Source organism: Scyliorhinus torazame, chromosome 17 (genome assembly GCF_047496885.1).
Source record: "Scyliorhinus torazame isolate Kashiwa2021f chromosome 17, sScyTor2.1, whole genome shotgun sequence".
NCBI lineage: Eukaryota > Metazoa > Chordata > Chondrichthyes > Carcharhiniformes > Scyliorhinidae > Scyliorhinus > Scyliorhinus torazame.
The window spans coordinates 16,851,195-16,877,457 of NC_092723.1; the positions used below are offsets into that span (position 1 = coordinate 16,851,195).

Consider the following 26,263-nt stretch of genomic DNA (forward strand, 5'->3'; position numbering starts at 1 on the left):
ACTCAAAGCATTTAATCCAGCTAGCAACATCCATATCCCATGATGAATTTTAAAAATAATTTGGTGAATTGCTCCTTCAGAGAGCCAGCACAGACCCCTGACGAGACAAATGGCCTCCTCCTGTGCTTAACTAGTCTATGATTCTACTTTGAAGCAGATGCCAACTATATCAATTAGCGTAGGAATAATAACAGTGACATTGGGTGTGCGAAATGAACTGCTTTTGGATGTCATGTTAAGTGCATGTGACATAATCGCAAGAGAGGTCTTGCTACGCGGGGGACATGGTAGCACAGTGCACTGCTGCCTCACAGCCCAGGGTCCCGGGTTCAATTCCGGCCTCGGGTGACTGTCTGTGTGGAGTTTGCACTTTCTCCCCCTGTCTGCGTGGGTTTCCACCGGGTGCTCCGGTTTCCTCCCACAGTCTAAAAATGTGCAGGTTTGGTGGATTGGCCATGCTAAATTGACCCTTTGTGTCCAAAAGGTTAGGGTGTGTTACGGGGGTAGGGTGGAGGCGTGGGTTTAAATAGGGTGCGCTTTCCAAGGATCGGTGCAGACTAGATGGGCCGAATGGCCTCCTGCACTGTAAATTCTATGATGATTTTATGATAAATAGTGAATCAGTTTGAAATGCAATGACTATTACTTTTTAAAATAAATTTAGAGTACTCAATTATTATTATTTTTTCCAATTAGTGTGGCCAATCCACCTAACCTGCACATCTTTGGGTTGTGGGGGTGAAACCCACGCAGACATGGAGAGAATGTGCAAACTCCACACGGACTGTGACTGAGGGCCGGGATTCGAACCCGGGTCCTTAGCGCCGCAGTCCCAATGCTATCCATTGCCAATGCTACCCAATGCCACATCCCGCCCTGACTATTATTACATTGACAAATGAAGCACTTTTACACAAAGTAAAATCTCGCTAACAATTAAGGATGAATGATGGTCTGCTTTTGGTAGTAGCAGGTGAAGAAGGAATGCTATCTCAGACAACCCTCCTGTTCCTCTTTGAATAGTGTTTCGGAATTTTTGAGGCTCACTTGAACAGGCAGTCGAGACCTCAGTTCAATATCTTTGGAAGTTACATTATGAACAATTTAGCACTGCCTCAGTTCTAATAATAATAATCGCTTATTGTCACAAGTAGGCTTCAATGAATTTACTGTGAGAAGCCCCGAGTCGCCACATTCCGGCACCTGTTCGAGGAGGCCGGTTCGGGAATTGAATCCGCACTGCTGGCCTTGTTCTGCATTACAAGCCAGCTGTAACTGCACTGCTGAACGAGCTTTGGTTATGTATTCAAACTCTGGGCAAAGGATTTCAGCCCACAAACTTCTCAACTGGAGACATGTATGGCAAGCTTGAGATTTGAGCTGGTAGTCTATCAGTCTTCTGGTATTCATCCCCAATCCCCTCACTCTAAATACACTTATAAAGTGTTTTCAAAAAGTTTATGTTAAAAACAATGTAAAGTTCTGGACAAATAAAGGATTTTGTGTTTCATTCGGGTCAGTACAATGTTAGAGTACGAGGCCTCAATGGTTTGGGACATGACTGCCATTGGTGAAGTGCAGGGCGATACACAAAAGGGAATGCAAAATTCTGGGGCATGTAGTGACATTGAATGAGGTTTCATGGATGGGAAGGGCAAGGTTTCTGAGGAATTTAAACACCAGGGTGAATGTTTTGAATTTAAGATCTTTGGAGTCTAGGAGAAAGAACTCTTAGGTCAGCAAGGTGAATTGGCCTGGGTGTGGGATAAGATATGACAGCAAAGATTTGGGTGAATTTAAGTTTTTTGAACAGTATAGAATGGAAGGAAGACCAGAAAAGTCAAAATGGTTGAGCTTGGGGCATGGATGAGGGTTCCAGTGAGGTGGACTGAGATAAGGGTAGATGTGGGAGGGAGGGCTTCAGGTATTTGGATAATTGAGCGCATTCTGGGGAAGGTGGGACCTGTACAAGCAGGATGGGTTGCATCTGAACCAGAGGGGCACCAATATCCTGGGAGGGAGGTTTTCTAGTACTCTTCGGGAGGGTTTAAACTAATTTGGCAGGGGAATGGGAACCGGATTTGTAGTCCAGCAACTAAGGTAGCCGATATTCAGGACGCCAAAGCGTGTAATGAGGCAGTGGGGAAGGGAACACTGACAAAGGAGAGTACTTGCAGGCACGGAGATGTGTTGAAGTGTGTATACTTCAACGCAAGAAGCATCAGGAATAAGGTGGGTGAACTTAAGGCATGGATCGGTACTTGGGACTACGATGTGGTGGCCATCACGGAAACTTGGATAGAAGAGGGGCAGAAATGGTTGTTGGAGGTCCCTGGTTATAGATGTTTCAATAAGATTAGGGAGGGGGGTAAAAGAGGTGGGGGGGTGGCATTATTAATTAGAGATAGTATAACAGCTGCAGAAAGGCAGTTCGAGGAGTATCACCCTATTGAGGTAGTATGGGTTGAAGTCAGAAATAGGAAAGGAGCAGTCACCTTGTTCGGAGTTTTCTATAGGCCCCCCAATAGTAGCAGAGATGTGGAGGAACAGATTGGGAAACAGATTTTGGAAAGGTGCAGAAGTCATAGGGTAGTAGCCATGGGCGACTTTAACTTCCCAAATATTGAGTGGAAACTCTTTAGATCAAATAGTTTGGATGGGGTGGTGTTTGTGCAGTGTGTCCAGGAAGCTTTTCTAACACAGTATGTAGATTGTCCGACCAGAGGAGGGGCAATATTGGATTTAGTACTGGGTAATGAGCCAGGGCAAGTGATAGATTTGTTGGTGGGGGAGCATTTTGGAGATAGTGACCACAATTCTGTGACTTTCACTTTAGTAATGGAGAGGGATAGGTACGTGCAACAGGGCAAGGTTTACAATTGGGGGAAGGGTAAATACGATGTTGTCAGACAAGAATTGAAGTGCATAAGTTGGGAACATAGACTGGCAGGGAAGGAAAGGACACAAGTGAAATGTGGAACTTGTTCAAGGAACAGGTGCTACGTGTCCCTGATATGTATGTCCCTGTCAGGCAGGGAAGAGATGGTCGAGTGAGGGAACCATGGTTGACGAGAGAGGTGGAATGTCTTGTTAAGAGGAAAAAGGAGACTTATGTAAGGCTGAGGAAACGAGGTTCAGACAGGGCATTGGAGGGATACAAGATAGCCAGGAGGGAACTGAAGAAAGGGATTAGGAGAGCTAAGAGAGGGCATGAACAATCTTTGGCGGGTAGGATCAAGGAAAACCCCAAGGCCTTTTACACATATGTGAGAAATATGAGAATGACTAGAGCGAGGGTAGGTCCGATCAAGGACAGTAGCGGGAGATTGTGTATTGAGTCTGAAGAGATAGGAGAGGTCTTGAACGAGTACTTTTCTTCTGTATTTACAAATGAGAGGGGCGATATTGTTGGAGAGGACAGTGTGAAACAGATTGGTAAGCTCGAGGAAATACTTGTTAGGAAGGAAGATGTGTTGGGCATTTTGAAAAACTTGAGGATAGACAAGTCCCCCGGGCCTGACGGGATATATCCAAGGATTCTATGGGAAGCAAGAGATGAAATTGCAGAGCCGTTGGCAATGATCTTTTCGTCCTCGCTGTCAACAGGGGTGGTACCAGGGGATTGGAGAGTGGCGAATGTCGTGCCCCTGTTCAAAAAAGGGACTTGGGATAACCCTGGGAATTACAGGCCAGTTAGTCTTACTTCGGTGGTAGGCAAAGTAATGGAAAGGGTACTGAAGGATAGGATTTCTGAGCATCTGGAAAGACACTGCTTGATTAGGGATAGTCAGCACGGATTTGTGAGGGGTAGGTCTTGCCTTACAAATCTTATTGAATTCATTGAGGAGGTGACCAAGCATGTGGATGAAGGTAAAGCAGTGGATGTAGTGTACATGGATTTTAGTAAGGCATTTGATAAGTTCCCCATGGTAGACTTATGCAGAAAGTAAGGAGGCATGGGATAGTGGGAAATTTGGCCAGTTGGATAACGAACTGGCTAACCGATAGAAGTGGGTCAGTAAATTTGCAGACGATACGAAGATTGGTGGAGTTGTGGATAGTAAGGAGGGCTGTTGTCGGCTGCAAAGAGACATAGATAGGATGCAGAGCTGGGCTGAGAAGTGGCAGATGGAGTTTAACCCTGAAAAGTGTGAGGTTGTCCATTTTGGAAGGACAAATATGAATGCGGAATACAGGGTTAACGGTAGAGTTCTTGGCAACGTGGAGGAGCAGAGAGATCTTTGGGTCTATGTTCATACATCTTTGAAAGTTGCCACTCAAGTGGATAGAGCTGTGAAGAAGGCCTATGGTGTGCTCGCGTTCATTAACAGAGGGATTGAATTTAAGAGCCGTGAGGTGATGATGCAGCTGTACAAAACATTGTTAAGGCCACATTTGCAGTACTGTGTACAGTTCTGGTCGCCTCATTTTAGGAAGGATGTGGAAGCTTTGGAAAAGGTGCAAAGAAGATTTACCAGGATGTTGCCTGGAATGGAGAGTAGGTCTTACGAGGAAAGGTTGAGGGTGCTAGACCTTTTCTCATTAGAACGGAGAAGGATGAGGGGCGACTTGATAGAGGTTTATAAGATGATCAGGGGAATAGATAGAGTAGACAGTCAGAGACTTTTTCCCCGGGTGGAACAAACCATTACAAGGGGACATAAATTTAAGGTGAAAGGTGGAAGATATAGGAGGAATATCAGAGGTAGGTTCTTTACCCAGAGAGTAGTGGGGGCATGGAATGCACTGCCTGTGGAAGTAGTTGAGTCGGAAACATTAGGGACCTTCAAGCAGCTATTGGATAGGTACATGGATTACAGTAAAATGATAGTGTAGATTTATTTGTTCTTAAGGGCAGCACGGTAGCATTGTAGATAGCACAATTGCTTCACAGCTCCAGGGTCCCAGGTTCGATTCCGGCTTGGGTCACTGTCTGTGCGGAGTCTGCACGTCCTCCCCGTGTCTGCGTGGGTTTCCTCCGGGTGCTCCGGTTTCCTCCCACAGTCCAAAGATGTGCGGGTTAGGTGAATTGGCCAATGATAAATTGCCCTTAATGTCCAAATTGCCCTTGGTGTTGGGTGGAAGTGTTGAGTTTGGGTAGGGTGCTCTTTCCAAGAGCCGGTGCAGACTCAAAGGGCCGAATGGCCTCCTTCTGCACTGTGAATTCAGTGATAATCTATGATTAATCTAGGACAAAGGTTCGGCACAACATCGTGGGCCGAAGGGCCTGTTCTGTGCTGTATTTTTCTATGTTCTATGTTCTATGGGTAAATGTTATAAAGGTGGGAGGTAGTGGCATAGTGGTATTGTCGCTGGGACGAGTAATCCAGCGACCCAGAGTCATGATCTGGGGACCCAGGTTCAAAACCTGCAATGGCAGATGGTGAAATTTGAATTCAATTAAAATTTGGAATTAGAAGTCTAATGATGACCATGAAACCATTATCGATTGCCATAAAAACCCATTTGGAAGTAAATCTGTCGTCCTAACTTGGTCTGGCCTACATGTGACTCCAGATCCAAAACAATGTGGTTGACTCTTCAATGGAGGTGGGCAATAAATGCTAGACCAACCAGCGATGCCAACATCCCATGAATGAATAAGTAGCTGCTGCTTTTTGTGATGGAGAGATGTTTGGATCAAATGTTTAACTGTGGCTTAAATAGGACGCAGAGGTCACCATCAGTCTGGTTCAGCCTGAATAAAATGGCCACTGAGGGTGCAGATCTGGTGATTGCTAAAGATGGTGGCTGATGTTACCCTGATATTGAGCTGGAAGAAGTGAAAATTCCCAAAAATAGAAATTGGCAAACCAATGTAAAGAATAATCACGAGGCTAATTCCAGGGCCTCTAGTGATGAAACGATGGAGCTGGGTATCATGAATACCTCTGAAAGTTCAAATAGGTGGGTATTGTGTATTTTTGCACATCATTCTAATGAGTAAGATTGTGCCTACCCAACAATTACCATTCCTCACCATCAACATCCTGGGATTTACCATTTGACCAGAAACTTAACTCGACAAGGCGTGTGGCTACAGTTGTGAATTTTGCAGTGAGTAACTTGCCTCCTGACTCCTCAAAGTCTGTCCAGCGACGAGGCACAAGTCGGGTGTGTGATGAAATATATTCTACATTTGTTTGGATGAGTACAGCTCCAACAATGCTCAAGAAGCTCGACGACATCCTGGGCAAAGCTGCCAACTTGATCTGTATTCCATCCAGCATCTTAAACGTTTACTCCCTCCACCACCAGTGCCCAGTGGCAGCAAGTGTACCATATAAACGATGCACTGCAGCCACTCGTTGAGTTTCAACCAATAGCACCTTCCAAACCTGCAACTTCTACCACCTTATAAAAACCGGGCAGTCGATGCATAGGAACACCCTCCAAGCCACACACCATCTTGATTTGGAACAATATCGATTTGGAACAATATCGCATGTTCCTTCACTGTTGCTGAGTCAACATCCTGGAATTCCCTAAAGGTGCGGTGGGTGTACATTCACCAGATTTGCTGAAATGATTCAAGAACCTAGTTGTTAACTTTATTCATGAGTGGTATTTTATGTAGTGGCTTTTCACAGTAACTTCATTGAAGCCTACTTGTGACAATAAGCTATTATTATTATTATGTATACCCTGGTTTGCTTAATTGGAATATAGTGGCTGGTTTAGGAAGCAAGTTGATGTTTTGTTTACTTGAGAACTGTTGTAACTGTTCACTGTGAAGCTATTTTGTTGTTGCTAATGTGGGGGTGACATGGTAGCACAGTGGTTAGCACTGTTGCTTCACAGCGCCAGGGACCCGGGTTCAATTCCCGGCTTGGGTCACTGTCTGCGCGGAGTCTGTACGTTCTCCCCGTGTCTGTGTGGGTTTCCTCCGGTGCTCCGGTTTCTTCCCACAGTCCAAAGATGTGCGGGTTAGGTGGATTGGCCATGCTAAATTGCCCCATAGTGTCCAAAGGTTAGGGGGGTTACTGGGTTATGGGGATGGGGTGGAGGTGTGGGCTTAAGTAGGGTGCTCTTTCCAAGGACTGGTGCAGATTCGATGGGTCGAATGGCATCCTGCACTGTAAATTCTATTCTATAAGGCAACTCATCATGGAGTCATACAGCACAGAAAAGACCCTTCAGCCCATCGTGTCTGAGCTGGTCTAAAATAATCCTCTAACTATTCAAATCCCATTTTCCAGCACTTAGCCCATAGCTTTGAATGCCTTGCAATCACAAGTGCACATCTAAATACTTAAATATTATGAGGGCCTCTGCCTTCACCACCCTTTCAGGCAATGAATTCCAGACTCCCACAACCCTCTGAGTAAAGTTTTTCCTCACATCCCCTCTAAACCTGCCCTTAGCTTAAATCTATGCCCCTTGGTCATTGATTCCTCTATCAAGGGGAAAAGTTTCTTCCTGTCGGTAGCACTGTTGTTTCACAGCACCCGGGCCCCAGGTTTGATTCCCGGCTTGGGTCACTGCCTGTGCAGAGTCTGCACGTTATCCCCAGGTCTGCGTGGGTTCCCCTGGGTGCTCGGTTTCCTCCCAGAAGTCCTGAAAGATGTGCTGTTGGGTCATTTGAATATTCTGAATTCTCCCTCAATGTATCTGAACAGGCGGCGACTAGGGGATTTTCACAGTAACTTCATTGCAGTGTTAATGTAAGCCTACTTGTGACCCTAATAAAGACTATTATTATCTATGCCCTATCAATGACATCAGCAAATGAAAACCAGATTGTCCTGAAGGTTTTGGATTGGATATACCTTTGATACATTCAGCATTATTTAAACGCTTGAATATCCTACACTATTAAAGCACCTTCAGGGCTGTTAATTTTACTCTCCTTTCACTTTAATCTGGACCATAAATGAAGGGGAGAGTCCCAAAAATGTAGTTGATGTTTACAGGAATTTGTAATGATTGCATCAACCTGCTTATGGTGCAACATTTCTGAATAAGAACAAACACATTTGAATCATCATCATCTTATCACAGAATCACAATAAGAGAATGAAAAACACCCTTTCAAAGCACAGTACTGATGTAAAGTAATGTGAACCTTTTGAAACCTTACCTCCGAGCATGCATTAAAAAAAAACTGTCCATGCCAACATTAAGAAACTTGGTGAAAGGTGACACTTAAGGGCCCAGTGTAAGTCACATTACTTTAGTTTGCATAAAGTAGCACATGTTATAAAAACATTTGAAATTCAGCAAAATGGAAAAATAAACCACTTCTGATGCAACCACTGTTTGCATTTAACATGAATCATTTATGAAACACGTGACCTGAATATTGGGAAGTTCAACTAATTTCAGCTGTTTTGTATATTAGTAGTACATCATTCAGTGTGGTTTCAACGGAGTGCATTTTCATATCGATTATTTGATTTCTCAGGTTGTGTACTCTAGAAAAGCGCTACATGCTACCATTAAATAGTTAGGTGTAACAAAGGGGCCATTCTGATTTGCTGGAGAGGGTGGATCTTGCACTAGAGACAGTGGTGCAATTGTGCTGGATGCTATTAATGGTAGGCATGCTGTGTCTTAATCTGCACTGACTGGTTCACCACTCCTGTGCTGATCTTTTGACTGGTTCACCATTCCTTCTGTGCTGATCTTTTGAGTATGTGTACCAACTTTTTCTTATCATGTGGAAAGAGAAATTTCATGGAAACAAACTGAAGGTACTGTAACTCTTTTGGTACTGAATTCTCTGGGTGATGTAGGAACTGGCTGAAGATTGCAGCAGCCTCTCAGTTTCAGGAGACATGCTGATGCTAAAAGAATGGTCTTTTGGCGCCTAGCTTTCTACAATATTACTACTTTTGTTTATTCAATTCAGAAATTTCTACAAATAATTTTACGACTTCTTTTAATGGTTAAAGATTTCAACAGAGTTCATTTGCAAAATATGTTTTTAAAGTACCCATTGAAACATGTAGGAGAATTTCTTACCAATTGTGGAGCTACCAAATAGAAATTAATCAGTTCTCAATTTAAGCGTGTTGGCAAATTGAAAAGATTGTGGTGCTTAAGAAAAGTGCAGAAAAATAGTTGTTTTTTTTTGAAGTAATGTTTCTGATCTTATCAGTCCCTGCTTGGTAGATTTTTATTCAGTTAGATTTTTATTCAGTTAGTCAATGAAGATGCCACCTCACAGTAAAACCGTACCTGAAGCAGTGGCCTGTTGTAAGATTGCTGTAATGAAAAATCATTTATGACGGAAATGTAGTTTGTATATTGAGGTGAAATCTCAAGATCTTAATCTAAGTCTTTATAAATGTGTTTTTATTACCCCATGCTCCCAGCATACTGGGTTCACTCTGCTGGGATCATTATCCAAGACAAACTTATCCATTATTTGTAATTTTGGGGTTTTATGCGATCCAATTTTCTGGATTTGTCCATCCCATTTGTCACTGGTTTCCAGAACTCATGAGACTCAGCTCAGAAGTCTATTAATCAAATTTGTGGTTTATATGCCCTTGACATCAAGGCATGAATCTTTGGACTGTACAGATGCCAAGTAGTCAGCATTTATTGATGTCATGTCAAGAGTAGTGCCACAGCTGCTTGCTTGCTCCAATGCAGATGTGAATCCACATAAAGACCAATTCTAATTCTGCAGAGAACAGAGAGTGATGCCTCACTTTCCCATGACCTAGAGTTACATGTGTAATTTGTCACAGGTATCAACAATGACTTAGTTCTGAGAATACTTGCCTCTAGAGTTAAAGGATCGAGTGGGTTCAAGTCCATCCCAAGACTTGAGCACAAAAGAAAATCAAGACTAACACTCAGTGTATTACTGTGAAAGTGCTGCACTGTCACAGGTTAGACATTGCTGACAGATTAGACATTGATCTGGAGCCCTGCTTGTCCCCTCGGGCAGATGTAAAAGATCCCATGACACTATTTTGAAGAAGAGCAGGGAGTTGCCCCTGGTGTGTCCTGGCTAATATTTATCCCTTGGTCAACATCAGTAAAACATATCATTGTCAAATTTCTATTTCTAGGAGTATGAAATTGTGTAAATTGATTGTCATGTTTCCTACATTATGATGTTGACTACATTTCAAGTATTTCATTGCATTGGGGCGTCCTGTGGTGGTGAAAGATACTACATAAATGCAAGTTTTATTTTGTTTTTACCTTGGCTCGCCTAATCAAATGTTTTGCACAGTTAGAGTGCTGCATTTTTTTCTCCCATTGGCTTAGCCAAAAAAATCTTTTTGTCAAGTTCATTGAGGGGTAAGTTATGGTATTTTCTTACTCATTAAACCAAGTGGTGTGCAATTGCTAAGGTAAATAAATATTGCTGTTATTTTCCAATTGGGAAAGTTGCCAGGGTGTGGTGCACTTTGCTTGTGGATGATCATTGCCTAAACTCGATGAATGCTCATTTGGGCTATTTAAAAGACTTGTCCTATCGACTTGTGCATGTTTTAGGAAGAATCACTGGGCAATGACGGTCCGTGGAAATGCTGTGTTCACCCCTGTACCCAAATGTCCCCAAGACCAATTGTAAGGCACTCCGTTGCTGATGTACATTCGATTAGGCAATTATATTGCTGGTGGAGAAAGAAATCCTGGGCTATGTGGAGAATTGGTAATTTATAGTGAAGCATTAAAAAAATGCAAGTCCCGCTGACCTAAGTGGCCTTTCTGTTCCAAAATGCTGCTCTTTTTGTTTTAAGTTTTTGAGGGTTAGTATTCTTTTGAGAGTATAATATGATTTAGGTTTTTTTCTTTCACCTTGAACTAAACAATGAAATACCTCTATTTGTCAACGATGTTGCAAACGCTCCCTGGCCTGACTTTAACCTTGCTTTTCAATGATATTGCCTACACTCTCTAGGCTGACTTTAATACCCTTGATGTTTGCTATCAAAACAGAGCATCTGGTTGTACATTTGCTGTTGGGACCTTTCTCTTTACAAATTGGTTGCTGCATTTGCCTATGTAAGATAGCGGTCTTGTAAAGGTAATCTATTGTTTGTGCTATGCTACGGGAGCCCTGAGGGAGTTATTTCTGTCTTCCAACATAATATCTCCAGTCCTGTTACTTGAATTTGCCTAATCTGAAAGCTACAATAATTTATTAAGAGCACATGGGCATATTCTTCTCTAAAGGGAAGGTACTTCCATTCCTACTTTATGACGTTATTAAAAAGGGCTGTATAATTCTAAACTTAGTTTGGCACTGACTCCTTCACTTCAGCGTGAGTGCCTCCAACAAACAGCAGTCGATCAGAGTTTGAATTATGCAGTATTGTCGTGAGGGAATTTTCTAAAACTTGAGCTGCCCAATCTTGCATGAGTCAAATGAGAAGGGGCCTCTGGAGGGTATATAAATAGAGACAAGGAGAAAAAGGAACTAATGTCCAGCGCTATTTCAAGTTAAACTATTGACTGCAGGACATGATGACATAAGTGCAAATTGTTAAAAAGGCATGATCAGGATATCAAGGCATGATATCGGGGAGCAGTCCTTTACACAGAATTAAAACATTTACAGCACACAGGCTATTTGGCCTAGCTAGTCCATGCTGGTGTTTATGCTTCACACAAGCATCCTCCCATCCTACTTCATCTAACCCTCTCAGCATATACTTCTACTCCTTTAGCCCTCGGATTTCTCTTCAATGTAACTATAGTATTCACCTCAACTAGTCCATATGATAGCTACTTTCACATTCTCAACTTTCTTTGGGTAAATAAATTTCCCGTGAATTCCTTACTGAAGTGACTGGAGTGTGGGTTAGTGGAGGTTGGAAGAGGGAAAAAGGGAAAAACCATGTGATTCAATTGTCATGTAATCAGTGTACATAAGTCAACTGACAGAAAAAAATAAATTCCAACTTGATACAAACTATAGTTTTGCTTTGCAGGTTAACATGGCAATATGTGTTTGTGTACAACGAAAAACCTAACTCCTTTGTAAATTCTGAAAGTCCATGAATGCCAAACATGGCAAGCCAAATGCAAGGGACTTTTGGGAGGTTTGTTAATCAATTTGAAACCTGTCAATTTGTGTGAAAATGGGGATAAGAATGCCAAAACAAATGTAGACTCGAGCCTGTTTCACCATTCAATGAGATCATGGCTGATCTGTGACCCAACTGCACTGACCAATCTTTGCCCCATATGCTTTGATAGCTTTAGTTAATGGAAGTCAATGAATCTCTGATTTTGAAATTAACAATTGATCCAGCATCAGCTGCCGTTTGTGGAAGATATCTGAATTTGTTACAATCCTTCGAGTGTAGGAGCTAGTTTCCTAACATCACTCCTGAAATGCCTGAATTTTAGGCGATGTCTTAGAATCTCAAACCAGTTGAAATAATTGATCTCTCACCACCTTATCGGATCCCCTTAATATCTTACAAACTTCGATTAAAATCTTGCATTCCCTGGAATTAGAATAGTCATCTAACCCTAGTTTCTGTAATTTTCCTTGTCTGGGTATCATTTTGGTAAATGTATGTTGAACTCCTTCCAAGGTCAATCAATCCTTCAGGTATGGTACCCAGAACTGAGCACGATACTCCAGATATGATCTAAACATAGACTGTATATTGCTGCAGAAGGATGTTGTATTCTAGACCATTCACTAATTCCATTAGTGTCTTTCATTATTTTTTAACCTGTTAATCTTTCAGTGATCCATGTACATGGACCCTGTCTCTCTTTGGAGTTCTACTGTTTCTAGCTTTTTGTCATTTACCCTGTTCTGTCCCTTTTGAAGGTCCAAGCCTATATTGAAATCCATTTGCTATGGTTTTTGTCCACTCAATCTATTAAAATGTCTTTAATTTCATGATCCTGTATACACTGGTTTGTGTAAACTTTGATATGTGGGTTTTTCTATCCCATCATTCAAGTTAATTAATACAGTGAATAGTTGATGTCCCACCTAATATCCTTGTCGGGCACTCCTAGTGCCCATTATCTCTGACTCCTGCCACTTAGCCAATTTCATAAACTGGGTTAATAATGTGCTTAATTCCATGAGTTTCAACTTTAAACCCCTCATAAGGCTATTATACATATATAATATAATATATATTATCAATGGCCATAGTCACAAGGTTAGCTGCAGGTGCCTGGGAAATTGAGCTTCCCTGTGAGTCAGCATCTTCAAGAGAGCATGAAAGTGATTTGTAAGACATAAAAACTATATATATTACAAGTTGCATTAAAAAAGTTTACTTTCTCTGTCTCTTTCAGCTTGAAAAGGGAGATGTGAGTACACTCAGTTTGCCAGCAAACACCAGCCATGGGGGCTCAGACTCCAATATCAGCCTTGATGTGCCCGATGGGACCCCGGATCCTCATAAAACGAAAGCCGCCATAGATCACCTTCACCAGAAGATCCTGAAAATCACAGAGCAGATAAAAATTGAGCAAACTGCACGGGATGATAATGTAGCAGAGTATTTGAAGTTGGCCAACAATGCAGACAAACAGCAAGCCTCCCGTATCAAACAGGTCTTTGAGAAGAAGAACCAGAAATCGGCACAGACAATTGCACAACTGCACAAGAAGCTAGAACACTACCACAGAAAACTAAAAGGTAACATGGAGAACTGTAATTGTCAGTAATACTGATGTATTCCGATGAGAGTCACGGTTTGAAGAGGCAAGGGGTTAATCTTGCTAACTATTCACTGAAAGATGGGGGTATGTAGTCCGTTTTTGATTTGAAATAGGAAACTATTTTAATTAGCCCATTTACATTTTTTGTCCCTACCAATTCTCTAGCGTGCTGTCCTGAAGATGTGATTCACGTTTACAATATAGTTGCCCCAATGCTCACTTAGGTAGTAATACTTCATCTGTCGGCCTAAAGAGTAAATGTAGGCAGGTTTTCCCTGATGTAAGGGCAAAAGTGATGAGCCAACTCATGTCCTCGCCTTAATTTGCACATGTGGACTTGCCAGAAAGCAAAGTCTACCCTCCATTTGACTTTTAACGTGGGAGGAAAATTGAGGGAGAAATCATGTTTTTTGTTTGGGTGGCAATTGTGGAGCATTAATCTAGCTGTTCTGTCTCACATCTGCCCAAACCGATGATTTCACTGTCTCATCTCTTTCTGTCTCACAACGTACCTTGAAAATCGGGTCAAGCAGCAAGTATGGGTAAGAACACTAGCTCCAGTTTGCTCAACAACTCCCACTCAACAGCGAGTTCTGATTAGCTTGGAATTTTAAGTGTATGTTTTTAGGTCGATAATTGGTGGTGAAAATGGAGCATTAAGACTTTTACGTAGAAACATACATAGAAAATAGAAGCAGGAGGAGCCCTTTGAGCCTGCCTGCTCCACCATCGATTATGATCATGGCTGATCCAAGGTCAGTACCCTGATTCCACCCCCCTCCCTCCCCCCATCATGTGTTTAGTGCACAAGTGTCCCTAAGTTTCTTTGTGTTGCAGCCTTCTGCAGTTTTTCTCCATTTAAATAATACTGTTCTTTTGTTCTCTCTTCCAAAATGAACAACTTCACATTTTCCCACATTCTACTCCATTTGCCAACTTTTTACCAACTTACTTAACCTATCAATATCTCTTTGCAAACTGTGTGTAATTGTGTCGCAACTTGCCTTTCCACCTGTTTTTGTGCTGTCTGCAAATTTGGCTACAGTGCATTTGTTTCCTTCCTCCAAGTCTTAATATTTATTGTAAACAGTTGCGGTCCCAGCACTGATCCCTGTGGAACCCCACTAGTTACAGGTCGTCAACCTGAAAAAGAACTCCTAACCCCATTCGTTTCCTGCCCATTAGCAATTATCTATCCATGCTAATATACTACCTGCAACACCATGGCCTTGTGACTTGACCTTTTGTGAGGTACCTTGTCGAACGCCTTCTGTAAGTCCAAATACAACACTGCCATTGGTTCCCCTCTATCCACTCTGGTTGAGGATTCCTCGAAAAACTCTAATAAATAAGTCAGACATGATTTCCCGTTCATGAAGCCATGCTGACTCTGCTTAATTAGATTATGATTTGCCGAATGTGCTATTTGTTAATAATTGATTCCAACATTTTTCCAACAATAGATGTTAGGCGAATTGGCCTATAGTTACCTGCAATTGCCTGCCTCCCCTTTTTGAAAAGATGCGTCACATTGACAGTTTTCCAATCTTCTAGTAATCCAGAATCAAAGGAATTTTGGAAAATGACGACCTATGCATCCACTATCTCTATAGCTACGACTTTTAGGTTCCTAGGATGCAAGCCATCAGGACCAGGGGATCTATTAGCTGCATTCATTTGTCTGATGTAAATGCATTGTAAAGTCGCCATAGTCCCGGATGACTATAGGCTGCTTTCCCCTTTTGAGGAGAGAGCTGACTGGTGGTGATTTAACCTGAGAATCACCGCACTTCGTGCGAGAGGCAAGATTGAGAAGGCGGGGTCTTTCATGAATAACCTCAGTCGGTACGTTCATCGAACTTCTCTGGTCACCTTGAGTACTTGAGTATTAATGGGATGTTTGAAGTATCTTCCACCGTAAAGACTGATACAAAATGTCTATTCAATTCCTCTGTCATTCGTTTGTTCCCATAACTATCTCCACAGATTCATTTTCTAAGGTGTCTATGTTCACTTTGACCTCTTTTCATTTCTATGTATTTAAAGAAGCTCTTCTGGTCAAATTTTTATGTAAATTCATAAGATACAGGAGCAGAACTAGGTCATTTGGCCCATTGCGTCTGCTCTGTCATGCAATCATGGTTGGTATGTACCTCATTTCAATTCTCCTGCCTTCTCCCGTAACCCCTAATCTGTGTATTAATCAAGAAATTCCCTTCTTGGTCATGAACGCCATATCGGTGCTGCTACCTATAGTGCTACAGACCAAGAGCTGGATGGTGAAATCAGCCACAGTAGTTCTTTCTTAGAGCACATGGACTAGGAGCAACAGTCGGCAATTTAGTTTGTTAGTTTGCCCTCAGTTTATTTTCTCCCTCTTTATTATCTTTTTAGCCCTTCTTTGCTGGATTGTGAACTTATCCCAATCTTCGGGACTATCACTGACTTTTGCCTCCTTGTATGCTTTTTGTTCAAACTTGATGCCCTTAACTTCCTTGGTTAGCCACGGTTGGTTTATCCCTCTCAAAATCTTTCCTCCTTATGGGATTTATTTTTGCTGAGAGCCATGAATTACCTCCTTAAATGTCTGCCACTACTTGTGCACTGTCTTTCCTGCTAATCTATCTGCCCAGTCCACTTTCGCTAACTCTATCCTCATGCCATTCTAATTCCCTTCATTTAAATTAAACACAATTGTTTCCGACCCAAGTTTCTCCACTCTCGAACTGAATGTTAATGTTATGATCAATACTACTTAGAGGATCTTTCCTTAGTCATTTATTTAACCTGCTTCATTACCCATTACCAGATCCAAGATAGCCTGTTTTCTGGTTCACTCCATGGCATATTGCTCTAGGAAACTATTCCAAATGCACTCTTATGAATTTGTTGTCATAGTTACCTGTACCAACTTGATTAACCCAATCAACATGAAGGTTAAAGTCACCCACACTAATGCTCTATTCTTTTACCTGCTCCTATTATTTGTCGATTTGTATCCTTTCCTCCAGTGTAGCTACTGTTTAGGGGTCTCCTAAACTACTACCGATGTTGTCTTTCCCTCATGTAAAAACAAATTACTGCGGATGCTTGAATCTGAAACACAAACAGAAAATACGGGGCAATCTCAGCAGGTCTGACTGGATCCATGGAGAGAGGAGGGTACTAATGTTTCGAGTCTGGATGACTATCAGCTTTGACGAAGAGTCACCCAGACTCTGAACGTTAACGTCCTTCTCTCTCCACAGATGTGGCCAGACCTGCTGAGATTGTCCAGTATTTTTTGCTTCTGTCGTCTTTCCCTTGCTGTTTTTTTTTACCTTCACCCAAATGGACGCTACATCATCCGAGTCTAGATCGTCTCTCTCAACTGTCCTCTCAGCAAGCCACTCGATATAAGAATTGAAATTCAGATTAGTGGAATGGATCAATTCAGCTCAAAATGTTTTTCTGATAAGTTTTGTTTTTGCCACGCTTATTTCTTTCACTTCCTGTTTCCACATAATTAACAAAGGAATGAAACCTAAGGGCATGGATAAATTCCCCCACTCGAAATAGAAAGTGAAATAGAGAAATTGAAACGGGAGCTAGGAATTTAAACAAATGATTTTCAGAAAGTTTAAAACTCTTTAAAATTCCAGTTAAGTAAATAGAAGAAAATATTTTGTGTTTTCTTTTGGGCGAACTGTCCCAACAATACTAAACTTCAAAAAGGCTAGATGCATAGTTGCTTCAGAAATATAAAATAAAATTTGAGCAGTAAGCATCTGTGATGTCTTCCAGAAGAACAGATGGTTCCTATTCTTGAGCAAGGAAGAGCAGCAAGATAACTTGGGAGGTCAGCTTCCCCTTGTTCTTGGCAGTCCCTCAGGGTCAAGGATGATTTGCCTCCATTTTGTGTGTATGTGGGGTGGGGGGGGGAGAAGAGAGAAAGAGGTTTTGTGGTGGCTAGAAGATCTTGGATCTCCGAACATTCTCGTCGAACCAGTCTCAGTGTTTCCTGGTTGCGAGACATTGCATCTCGTTGTGGGTGCTGACTGTGGTAGCTTTTAGGGAGTATCAGGTGCTGATAATACTCTGGCTCTGGCTTATTGGTTATTGCCAGGTTGACTGTGCAGTGCAGACTGAATAGGTCTTCTCAAGGTCTTTGCGTCCAGCGACATTGAGTCTCCTATGGCAGCATTTGTTTTACCGTTTCTCGGTTTGGGGCCAGGAAGATGGAAATGGCAGAGCGGATTAATTGTTAGTCAGTCCAGCAATCTTCTGCTCCGTTTGTGGCACGGGTGATGTGGACATCTTCACAGTGTCATGATAGGGCGATATTAAGAACTTGGGTCCAGAAATGGGGCCCAAGATGTAGCAGGCAATTTGGGGGTTAAAACATTTGCCAGCAGCAAAGTCAGAGGGATACACCCACAGCCTATGTTACCATGTCCCCTTCAGACTAAACCTTGTTGGTGAGAATACACCAGATGCCCTTGTTCAGCCAGGATGATCTATTCAAGATCCATTGTCAGTCGGCACAACCTTGTACGACCAGCCATTATCGCATTACAGAGTCTGATTACCTATTTTGTCCATCAAGGGAAGGTTAGTTGCATGTGAATGGCGTAGCTGTTCTTTTGTATAAGCAGGAGTGGGCAATTGGCCAATACAGTGATAAGGGATTCAAGGCTGGCCACCTCAGGGGAGAACCTTTGTTTGAGAGGGTGGGCGGAGCTTGGAGAGAGAGAGAGGAAGAACAGTTACAGGAGAAGGCTATGGAAATCGACCAGAGAATGTTGCCACCGAGGCAAGCTTTGGAAAGAGTTCAGAATGAATGTCCCTACCAGAAGATAAATTGCTTCGTAAATACAAGTACAGATTGAGTATCCCTTATTCAAAAAGCTCTGAAATCCGCACTTTTTTCGAGCACCAAAATCATATTTCTTGTAAAAAAAAAATAACATGGTGTTCACCTGAAATCCGCTGGCTATGTGAGTCCTCCGTATCAGCTGTTCCTAGCACTGTGTCCATTCCTGTGGCCGAAACACATGCATGTGTATGTCCTTCCAATAGGCAGCACAAGTTTATTGCACCAAAAGCGTTGCACCTGGTACCTGATTACCTATCAGAAGGGAAGCAGCGTACCTACCGCCCCCCCACATCCCCATCAGCCACAGCATGGACTGGCGACTTTGAGTGGTGTTCGAGGGTCTTTGCAGCTTGGTATTCCGAAATTTGAAAAATTCCAGAATCTGAGACTGGGTCCCAAGCATTTTGAACAAGGGATACTCGACCAGTATTGCCTTTGTCTGTTTGTGTACGTGGAACGAGAGCTGCATGTTCTGTTAGTGTTGTCTAATGGAAACTATTGTATTATGGTTAAGAAGCTGTATGTAATCTATTGGTGTTAGAGCTGGAGTAAAAGTTTAAAAATTATTTTCTTTTGTTTTAATAAAGTTTGTTTATAAAATAACAAAGCCCTATTTTTTATCATTCCTGGAACAAATCGATCTTTCATTACTGCATTAAAACTTTAAAAACATTAAGCATCTGGTTCAGTATCTTGGCCATTGTTGAGGGCTGACCAGGCGTCCATAACAAATGCCCCTCAGACGATGTTGAAGTCTATTAGTTGCCACTGTTTGAAGCGTGGGTGTTACTATGAGGTCTTGTGATGGTCTCTCTGGCAGAACAGAGTGTTCATTATGACTAGGAGGAGGGGGACTCTGTTGGGGTTTATTTTTCCTACGCTTTCCCTGCCTGATGAATCTTTTGAAGGGCTTGCAACCCTCCCGACTTTGGCATTGAAGTCATCCGGGAGAATTAGCTCATCTCCCTTTGGGATGCTGGACAGCATTTGGTCAAGGCTGGAGTACAATGCCTCTTTGTCTTGTTTGTTGAGTCTAGGGTCAGTGTGTAAGCACTGACAGCTGTGGTGTGTGATGCTTCTGCGCCAGGTGAGCCGTAGGGTCATGAAGTGCTCACTTACCTCACAGGAGGATTCATTGAAACGTCCGACAATTTGTTTTTTGTGGTGTAACAAACCCAGTTCTTCTGGTTTGGCTTTTGAGAGGGAAGTGTATCCCCCACCTGACTGGCCTCCTGCCAGTTGTGACTCGTTCAGGACGGTGATGTCAATGTTGTAGCGTATAAGTCCCTGGGCTATAATGGCAGTGCGATGTTCGGGTCTGTCGCTGTTGGAGTTGTCCATATTTGGGTGGGTGGGATGGGGTTGGGGTGGAAGATGCTTGTATGTCGATTCTTATAATGTGGGGTGGCAGTTGCACAGCAACCACCGCATGGTTCCAGAGAAGGGAAGTCTTGGCCCAATGGTAGAGAAATCAGAGATGACTGGAGACCAGGCTCTGCTGTAGGATGGGGTTCAACAAACGAGAGTTGAATAGTCCAAACATAAGGATCAAGTTTCCGAAATGTTGCATGATCATTTTTGAGCTCAAGAAGCACTTATCCAGAAATGTTGTTATGGGGTAGATGGAGTCTCCAGTTGGATAAATTGTCTGACCTGTGGAAGGAATGCACTCGGTGAGGCCCATCGACTTGTTGCTTCCATGTTTTTATATCTAGATTCGCAGAGTTCTGGTTGTACTGATTGAGTTCACAGAAAAATACTTCTACCGCGGCATGTTCACCTTTTATGTTTAAGGTTTAGACATTTGAAATCTCCTGGTCACCTAAAGTGACAGGTGGGAGGGGATGAGTTAAAACAGGTTTGTTGATGAGAGCGAACTAGCTCGATGTTATTCATGTAGGTGCATAAACCTTCTGCTCTAGAAACTGAAGGGATAACTCCTTTGCTGATCTCATGGGAAAATAAAGCAAGGAGCAGGTTTGAGTTTTAATCCTCAGTCTATTTTGAGTTCGGGTCAGAGCTGCCGATGAGGTCTAAGGTTGCCAGCATCATTTGCAGGCATAGAATTTTGTTCCCAATTGAATGCCCCATTCCTCATTATCAGAGAGCCTATATATAAAGCCTATATATATATTTTGTTACATTTTTAAAAATAAATTTAGAGTACCCAATTATTATTATTTTTTTCCAATTAAGGGCAATTTAGCGTGGCCAATCCACCTAACCTGCACATCTTTGGGTTGTGGGGGGTGAAACCTACGCAGACACTGGGAGAATGTGCAAACTCCACACGGGTAGTGACCCAGGGCAGGGATTCGAACACGGGCCCTCGGTGCCGCAGTCCCACTGCTAACCACTGCGTCACATGCCGCCATATAAGCCTATATATAATTGGCAGCTGAGGGCAACAAATAATTTTGCAATTTAAGCTTGCATATGAAATGGCCACTCGACAAATCATTTGTGGTATGCTAAGCGCCCCACACAACCCTCTGTGGATCTGCAGCCAAACGTCAGCCATAGACCTTATGAGAAATAGAGAAGTGAAAACTAAATGGATAGATAAAATACTTCATACGTGCTAAGGTCCTTTAGTGCCATTTATCATCTTTATGATCCAATTATCTTTTAAAATGGAATAATGCTTGTGCGTTTGTGTACTATGATTCTGGATTACCAGCGCCTAATCAGGGAGGTACAGAACAAATATTGTGTGGCACGTTGCAGTCATGGAAAATTACACGGATGTGTTAGACTCTGCAGCTGGGCAGTTGGAAGTATGCAAATGTCTGATGAATGTCTGAGAGCAGGTCTGTATCCTTTCAGTTGTAGTGGAGTGCTTGACGATTTATAAAGAGGACAAGGGAGCATACATGAATCATGTATTTAAGAGATTGAAAAATGCTAAATTGTACATGCTTTATTTCATTCATAATATAAATTTTTTGATTAACTTTTACAGAGATTGAACAAAATGGTCTTTCGAGGCAACCAAAGGATGTTTTGCGGGACATGCAGCAAGGTCTAAAGGATGTGGGTGCCAATGTCCGAGCTGGAATCAGTGGATTTGGTGGAGGTGTGGTGGAAGGTGTAAAGGGAGGCCTGTCTGGTCTCTCTCAAGTCACCCACACAGCTGTCGTTTCCAAGCCACGGGAGTTTGCCAGTCTGATACGAAACAAGTTTGGCAGCGCTGACAACATTGCCCACTTGAAAGACACATTAGATGAGTCACATCAGGAAGAGACCGCCAGGACTCTGAGTGGAAGTGCTACACTAGTGTCAAGCCCCAAGTATGGAAGTGAGGATGAATGTTCCAGTGCAACTTCTGGCTCAGCAGGTGGGAGTAACTCTGGGGCGGGGGCTGGAGGTATGGGGAGCCCCAAATCGAATACACTGGACAGCCATCATAACAATTTTGATACGATTATGGATGAACTTCGCGAAATTAAAGATAGCCAGTCACATTTGGAAGATGCAATGGAAGATTTGAAAGGGCAGCTACAAAGAGACTATGCCTACATGACGCAGTGTTTGCAAGAAGAACGATACAGGTATCTAGCTTCTTACATTTGATGTATATTGGCTTGAGCAATAGGGAAATGGATGTCTGCACTAGTCATGAAATCCAAATGTGGGCCTGCCCCAGCAAACTATCTTCTCCCTTCCCTTTTATTTATCCCAGTTCCCATCAGCAAACCGGTTCCGTTTAGGAAAAAAATGGTTTATTACATATGGTAGCTATGTGAACATGCTCAATCTCATTCCTAAGACAACAGCATTGGTGCGTTCATACTTTACTGGTAGCCATGAAACAATGGAGCCCATGATGGAAGATCCTGTTTCACCTGAAGGTCAGAGAGCACTCCCTTCCAGTGCAATCTATTTTCAGTTGTGGTTTAGATGATATCCAGCTTCATGGTATTGTGATTACCCCAGTATGTTCTCAGTATGTACAGTCACTGTTTTGAAAAGCCCCTTTCGCTCCATAATAAGTGAGTCTGCACCACCAGAGACTCTTCTGTCAAATTGCTTTTGAGGTGAAACAGATTGGTCTGGGGTACATATCAGCTGTGGCTACAGATGGTGTGTGCTAGATTTTAAAATGAGCACTACTAAACTGGGAAGAGGGGAATATTAACCTGGGCATCTCTTCCTAATCATTACCTGGTGATCCCTGCAAAATCGTGCATGTGTGTGGGAGTAAGGTGGGAACAAGATTCAAGGCAATGTGGAAGGGAACCGAATAGAAGGGAAAGAAACCAACTTGAGTATAATTTGGACTTGACCTAAACTGCTGCCATCACCACATCCCATCCATACCCGAACAAAAGAATGACCCTGACCCCTCAAAATATTGTTAAAACATGGCGAACTCTGTACAAATCCTCCCTACACATTGTCAGGTTCATGGCACCGTGGCTGGCTCTGCTGCGCAGCTGGGAAGGAAGAAGAATGGCAGGGCTATAGTGATAGGGGACTCAATTGTAAGGGGAATAGACAGGCGGTTCTGCGGATGCAATCGAGACTCCAGGATGGCATGTTTCCTCCCTGGTGCAAGGGTCAAGGATGTCTCGGAGCGGCTGCAGGACATTATGGGCGGGGGGGGGGGGGGGGGGAGAGGCGGTTGTGAACAGCCAGCTGTCGTGGTGCACATAGGCACCAACAATATAGGTAAAAAAACGAGACTAGGTCCTACAAGCTGAATTTAGGGAGTTAGGAGTTAAACTAAAAAGTAGGACCTCAAAGGTAGTAATCTCAGGATTGCTACCAGTGCCACGAGCTAGTCAGAGTAGGAATGTCAGGATAGAGAGGATGAATGCGTGGCTCAAGAGATGGTGCAAGAGGGAGGGATTCAAATTCCTGGGACATTGGAACCGGTTCTGGGGGAGGTGGGACCAGTACAAACTGGACGGTCTGCACCTGGGCAGGACTGGAACCGATGTCCTAGAGGGGGTGTTTGCTAGAGCTGTTGGGGAGAGTTTAAACTAATGTGGCAGGGGGATGGGAACCGATGCAGGAAGTTGGAAGGTAGTAAAACAGGGACAGAAATAAAAGGCAGTAAGGGGGAAAGTGTAAGGCAGAGAAGCCATAGTCAAAAATCAAAAAGGGCGACAGTACAAGGTACAGTGACTGAGGGGAGCTCAGTGAATAGGACCCGGAATGCAAAAAGGAATAAAACGGGAAGTGAAAACATTAATGGTAAGTGATGCGGCAGGTTGTTACATGAAGATATGGGTTCAATGACGAGGAAAATTAGGAGAAAGGTTAAGAGGAAATATAACTTGGGAGAGGTTACTGATCGAGGTGTTAAGATTCAGAACAGAGGTTAAAAAAAAAAGCCAACATAAGTGTACTTTACCTGAATGCTCGTAGTATTCGGAATAAGGTAAATGAGTTGATGGTGCAAATCATCGTGAATGACTATGATTTAGTGGCCATTACTGAAACATGGTTAAAGGATGGTCACGACTGGGAGTTAAATATCCGAGGGTCTCAAACTATTCAGAAGGACAGAGTGGATGGTAAGGGAGGTGGTGTAGCTCTGTTATTTAAGGATGACATCCGGGCAACAGTAAGGGATGACATTGGTGCTATGGAGGATAAGGTTGAATCCACTTGGGTGGAAATCAGGAATAGTAAGGCGAAAAAGTCACTGATAGGAGTAATCTATTGGCCACCAAATAGTAACATTATGGTGGGGCAGGCAATAAACAAAGAAATAACTGATGCATGTAGAAATGGTACAGCAGTTATCACGGGGGATTTTAATCTACATGTCGATTGGTTTAACCAGGTCGGTCAAGGCAGCCTTGAGGAGGAGTTTATAGAATGTATCCGCGATAGTTTCCTAGAACAGTATGTAATCAAACCTACGAAGGAACAAGCGGTCCTAGATCTAGTCCTGTGTATTGAGACAGGATTGATTCAGGATCTCATAGTTAGGGATCCTCTCGGAAGGAGCAATCACAATATGGTGGAATTTAAAATACAGATGGAGGGTGAGAAGGTAAAATCAAACACTAGTGTTTTGTGCTTAAACAAAGGAGATTACAATGGGATGAGAGAAGAACTAGCTCAGGTAGACTGGCAGCAAAGATTTTATGGTGAAACAGTTGAGGAACAGTGGAGAACCTTCCAAGCGATTTTTCACAGTGCTCAGCAAAGGTTTATACCAACAAAAAGGAAGGACGGTAGAAAGAGGGAAAATCAACCATGGATATCTAAGGAAATAAGGGAGAGTATCAAATTGAAGGAAAAAACATACAAAGTAGCAAAGTTTAGTGGGAGACTAGAGGACTGGGAAATCTTTAGGGGGCAACAGAAAGCTACTAAAAAAGCTATAAAGAAGAGTAAGATAGATTGAGAGTAAACTGGCTCAGAATATAAAAACAGATAGTAAAAGTTTCTACAAATACATAAAACAAAAAAGAGTGACTAGGGTAAATATTAGTCCTTTAGAGGATGAGATGGGGAAATGGCTGAGGAACTGAACAGGTTTTTTGGGTCGGTCTTCACAGTGGAAGACACAAATAACATGCCAGTGACTGATGGAAATGAGGCTATGACAGGTGAGGACCTTGAGAGGATTGTTATCACCAAGGAGGTAGTGATGGGCAAGCTAATGGGGCTAAAGGTAGACAAGTCTCCTAGACCTGATGGAATGCATCCCAGAGTGCTAAAAGAGATGGCTAGGGAAATTGCAAATGCACTAGTGATAATTTACCAAAATTCACTAGACTCTGGGGTGGTCCCGGCGGATTGGAAATGAGCAAACGTGACACCACTGTTTTTAAAAAAGGAGGTAGGCAGAAAGCGGGTAATTATAGGCCAGTGAGCTTAACTTCGGTAGTAGGGAAGATGCTGGAATCTATCATCAAAGAAGAAATAGCGAGGCATCTGGATGGAAATTGTCCCATTGGGCAGACGCAGCATGGGTTCATAAAGGGCAGGCCGTGCCTAACTAATTTAGTGGAATTTTTTGAGGACATTAACAGTGCGGTAGATAACGGGGAGCCAATGGATGTGGTATATCTGGATTTCCAGAAAGCCTTTGACAAGGTGCCACACAAAAGGTTGCTGCATAAGATAAAGATGCATGGCATTAAGGGGAAAGTAGTAGCATGGATAGAGGATTGGTTAATTAATAGAAAGCAAAGAGTCGGGATTAATGGGTGTTTCTCTGGTTGGCAATCAGTAGCTAGTGGTGTCCCTCGGGGATCAGTGTTGGGCCCACAACTGTTCACAATTTACATAGATGATTTGGAGTTGGGGACCAAGGGTGTCCAAGTTTGCAGACGACACTAAGATACGTGGTAAAGCAAAAAGTGCAGAGGATGCTGGAAGTCTGCAGAGGGATTGGATAGGCTAAGTGAATGGGCTAGGGTCTGGCAGATGGAATACAATGTTGACAAATGTGAGGTTATCCATTTTGGTAGGAATAACAGCAAAAGGGATTATTATTTAAATGATAAAATATTAAAACATGCTGCTGTGCAGAGAGACCTGGGTATGCTAGTGCATGAGTCGAAAAAAAGTTGGTTTACAGGTGCAACAGGTGATTAAGAAGGCAAATGGAATTTTGTCCTTCATTGCTAGAGGGATGGAGTTTAAGACTAGGGAGGTTATGCTGCAATTGTATAAGGTGTTAGTGAGGCCACACCTGGAGTATTGTGTTCAGTTTTGGTCTCCTTACTTGAGAAAGGACGTACTGGCACTGGAGGGTGTGCAGAGGAGATTCACTAGGTTAATCCCAGAGCTGAAGGGGTTGGATTACGAGGAGAGGTTGAGTAGACTGGGACT

At 42.8% G+C, this 26,263-nt stretch overlaps 1 protein-coding gene across 4 annotated transcripts in view; it reads left to right on the forward strand.

The window, feature by feature from the left end:
* tmcc2 (transmembrane and coiled-coil domain family 2) overlaps positions 1-26,263 on the forward strand; it is a 204,999-nt gene that overhangs the window by 159,323 nt on the left and 19,413 nt on the right. For all 4 annotated transcript variants that reach the window (XM_072480118.1, XM_072480117.1, XM_072480119.1 and 1 more), the window contains 2 exons: positions 13,240-13,585; positions 21,426-22,014. In XM_072480118.1, coding sequence (XP_072336219.1) covers positions 13,240-13,585; positions 21,426-22,014 — 935 coding nt within the window. The remainder of the gene's footprint in view (positions 1-13,239; positions 13,586-21,425; positions 22,015-26,263) is intronic.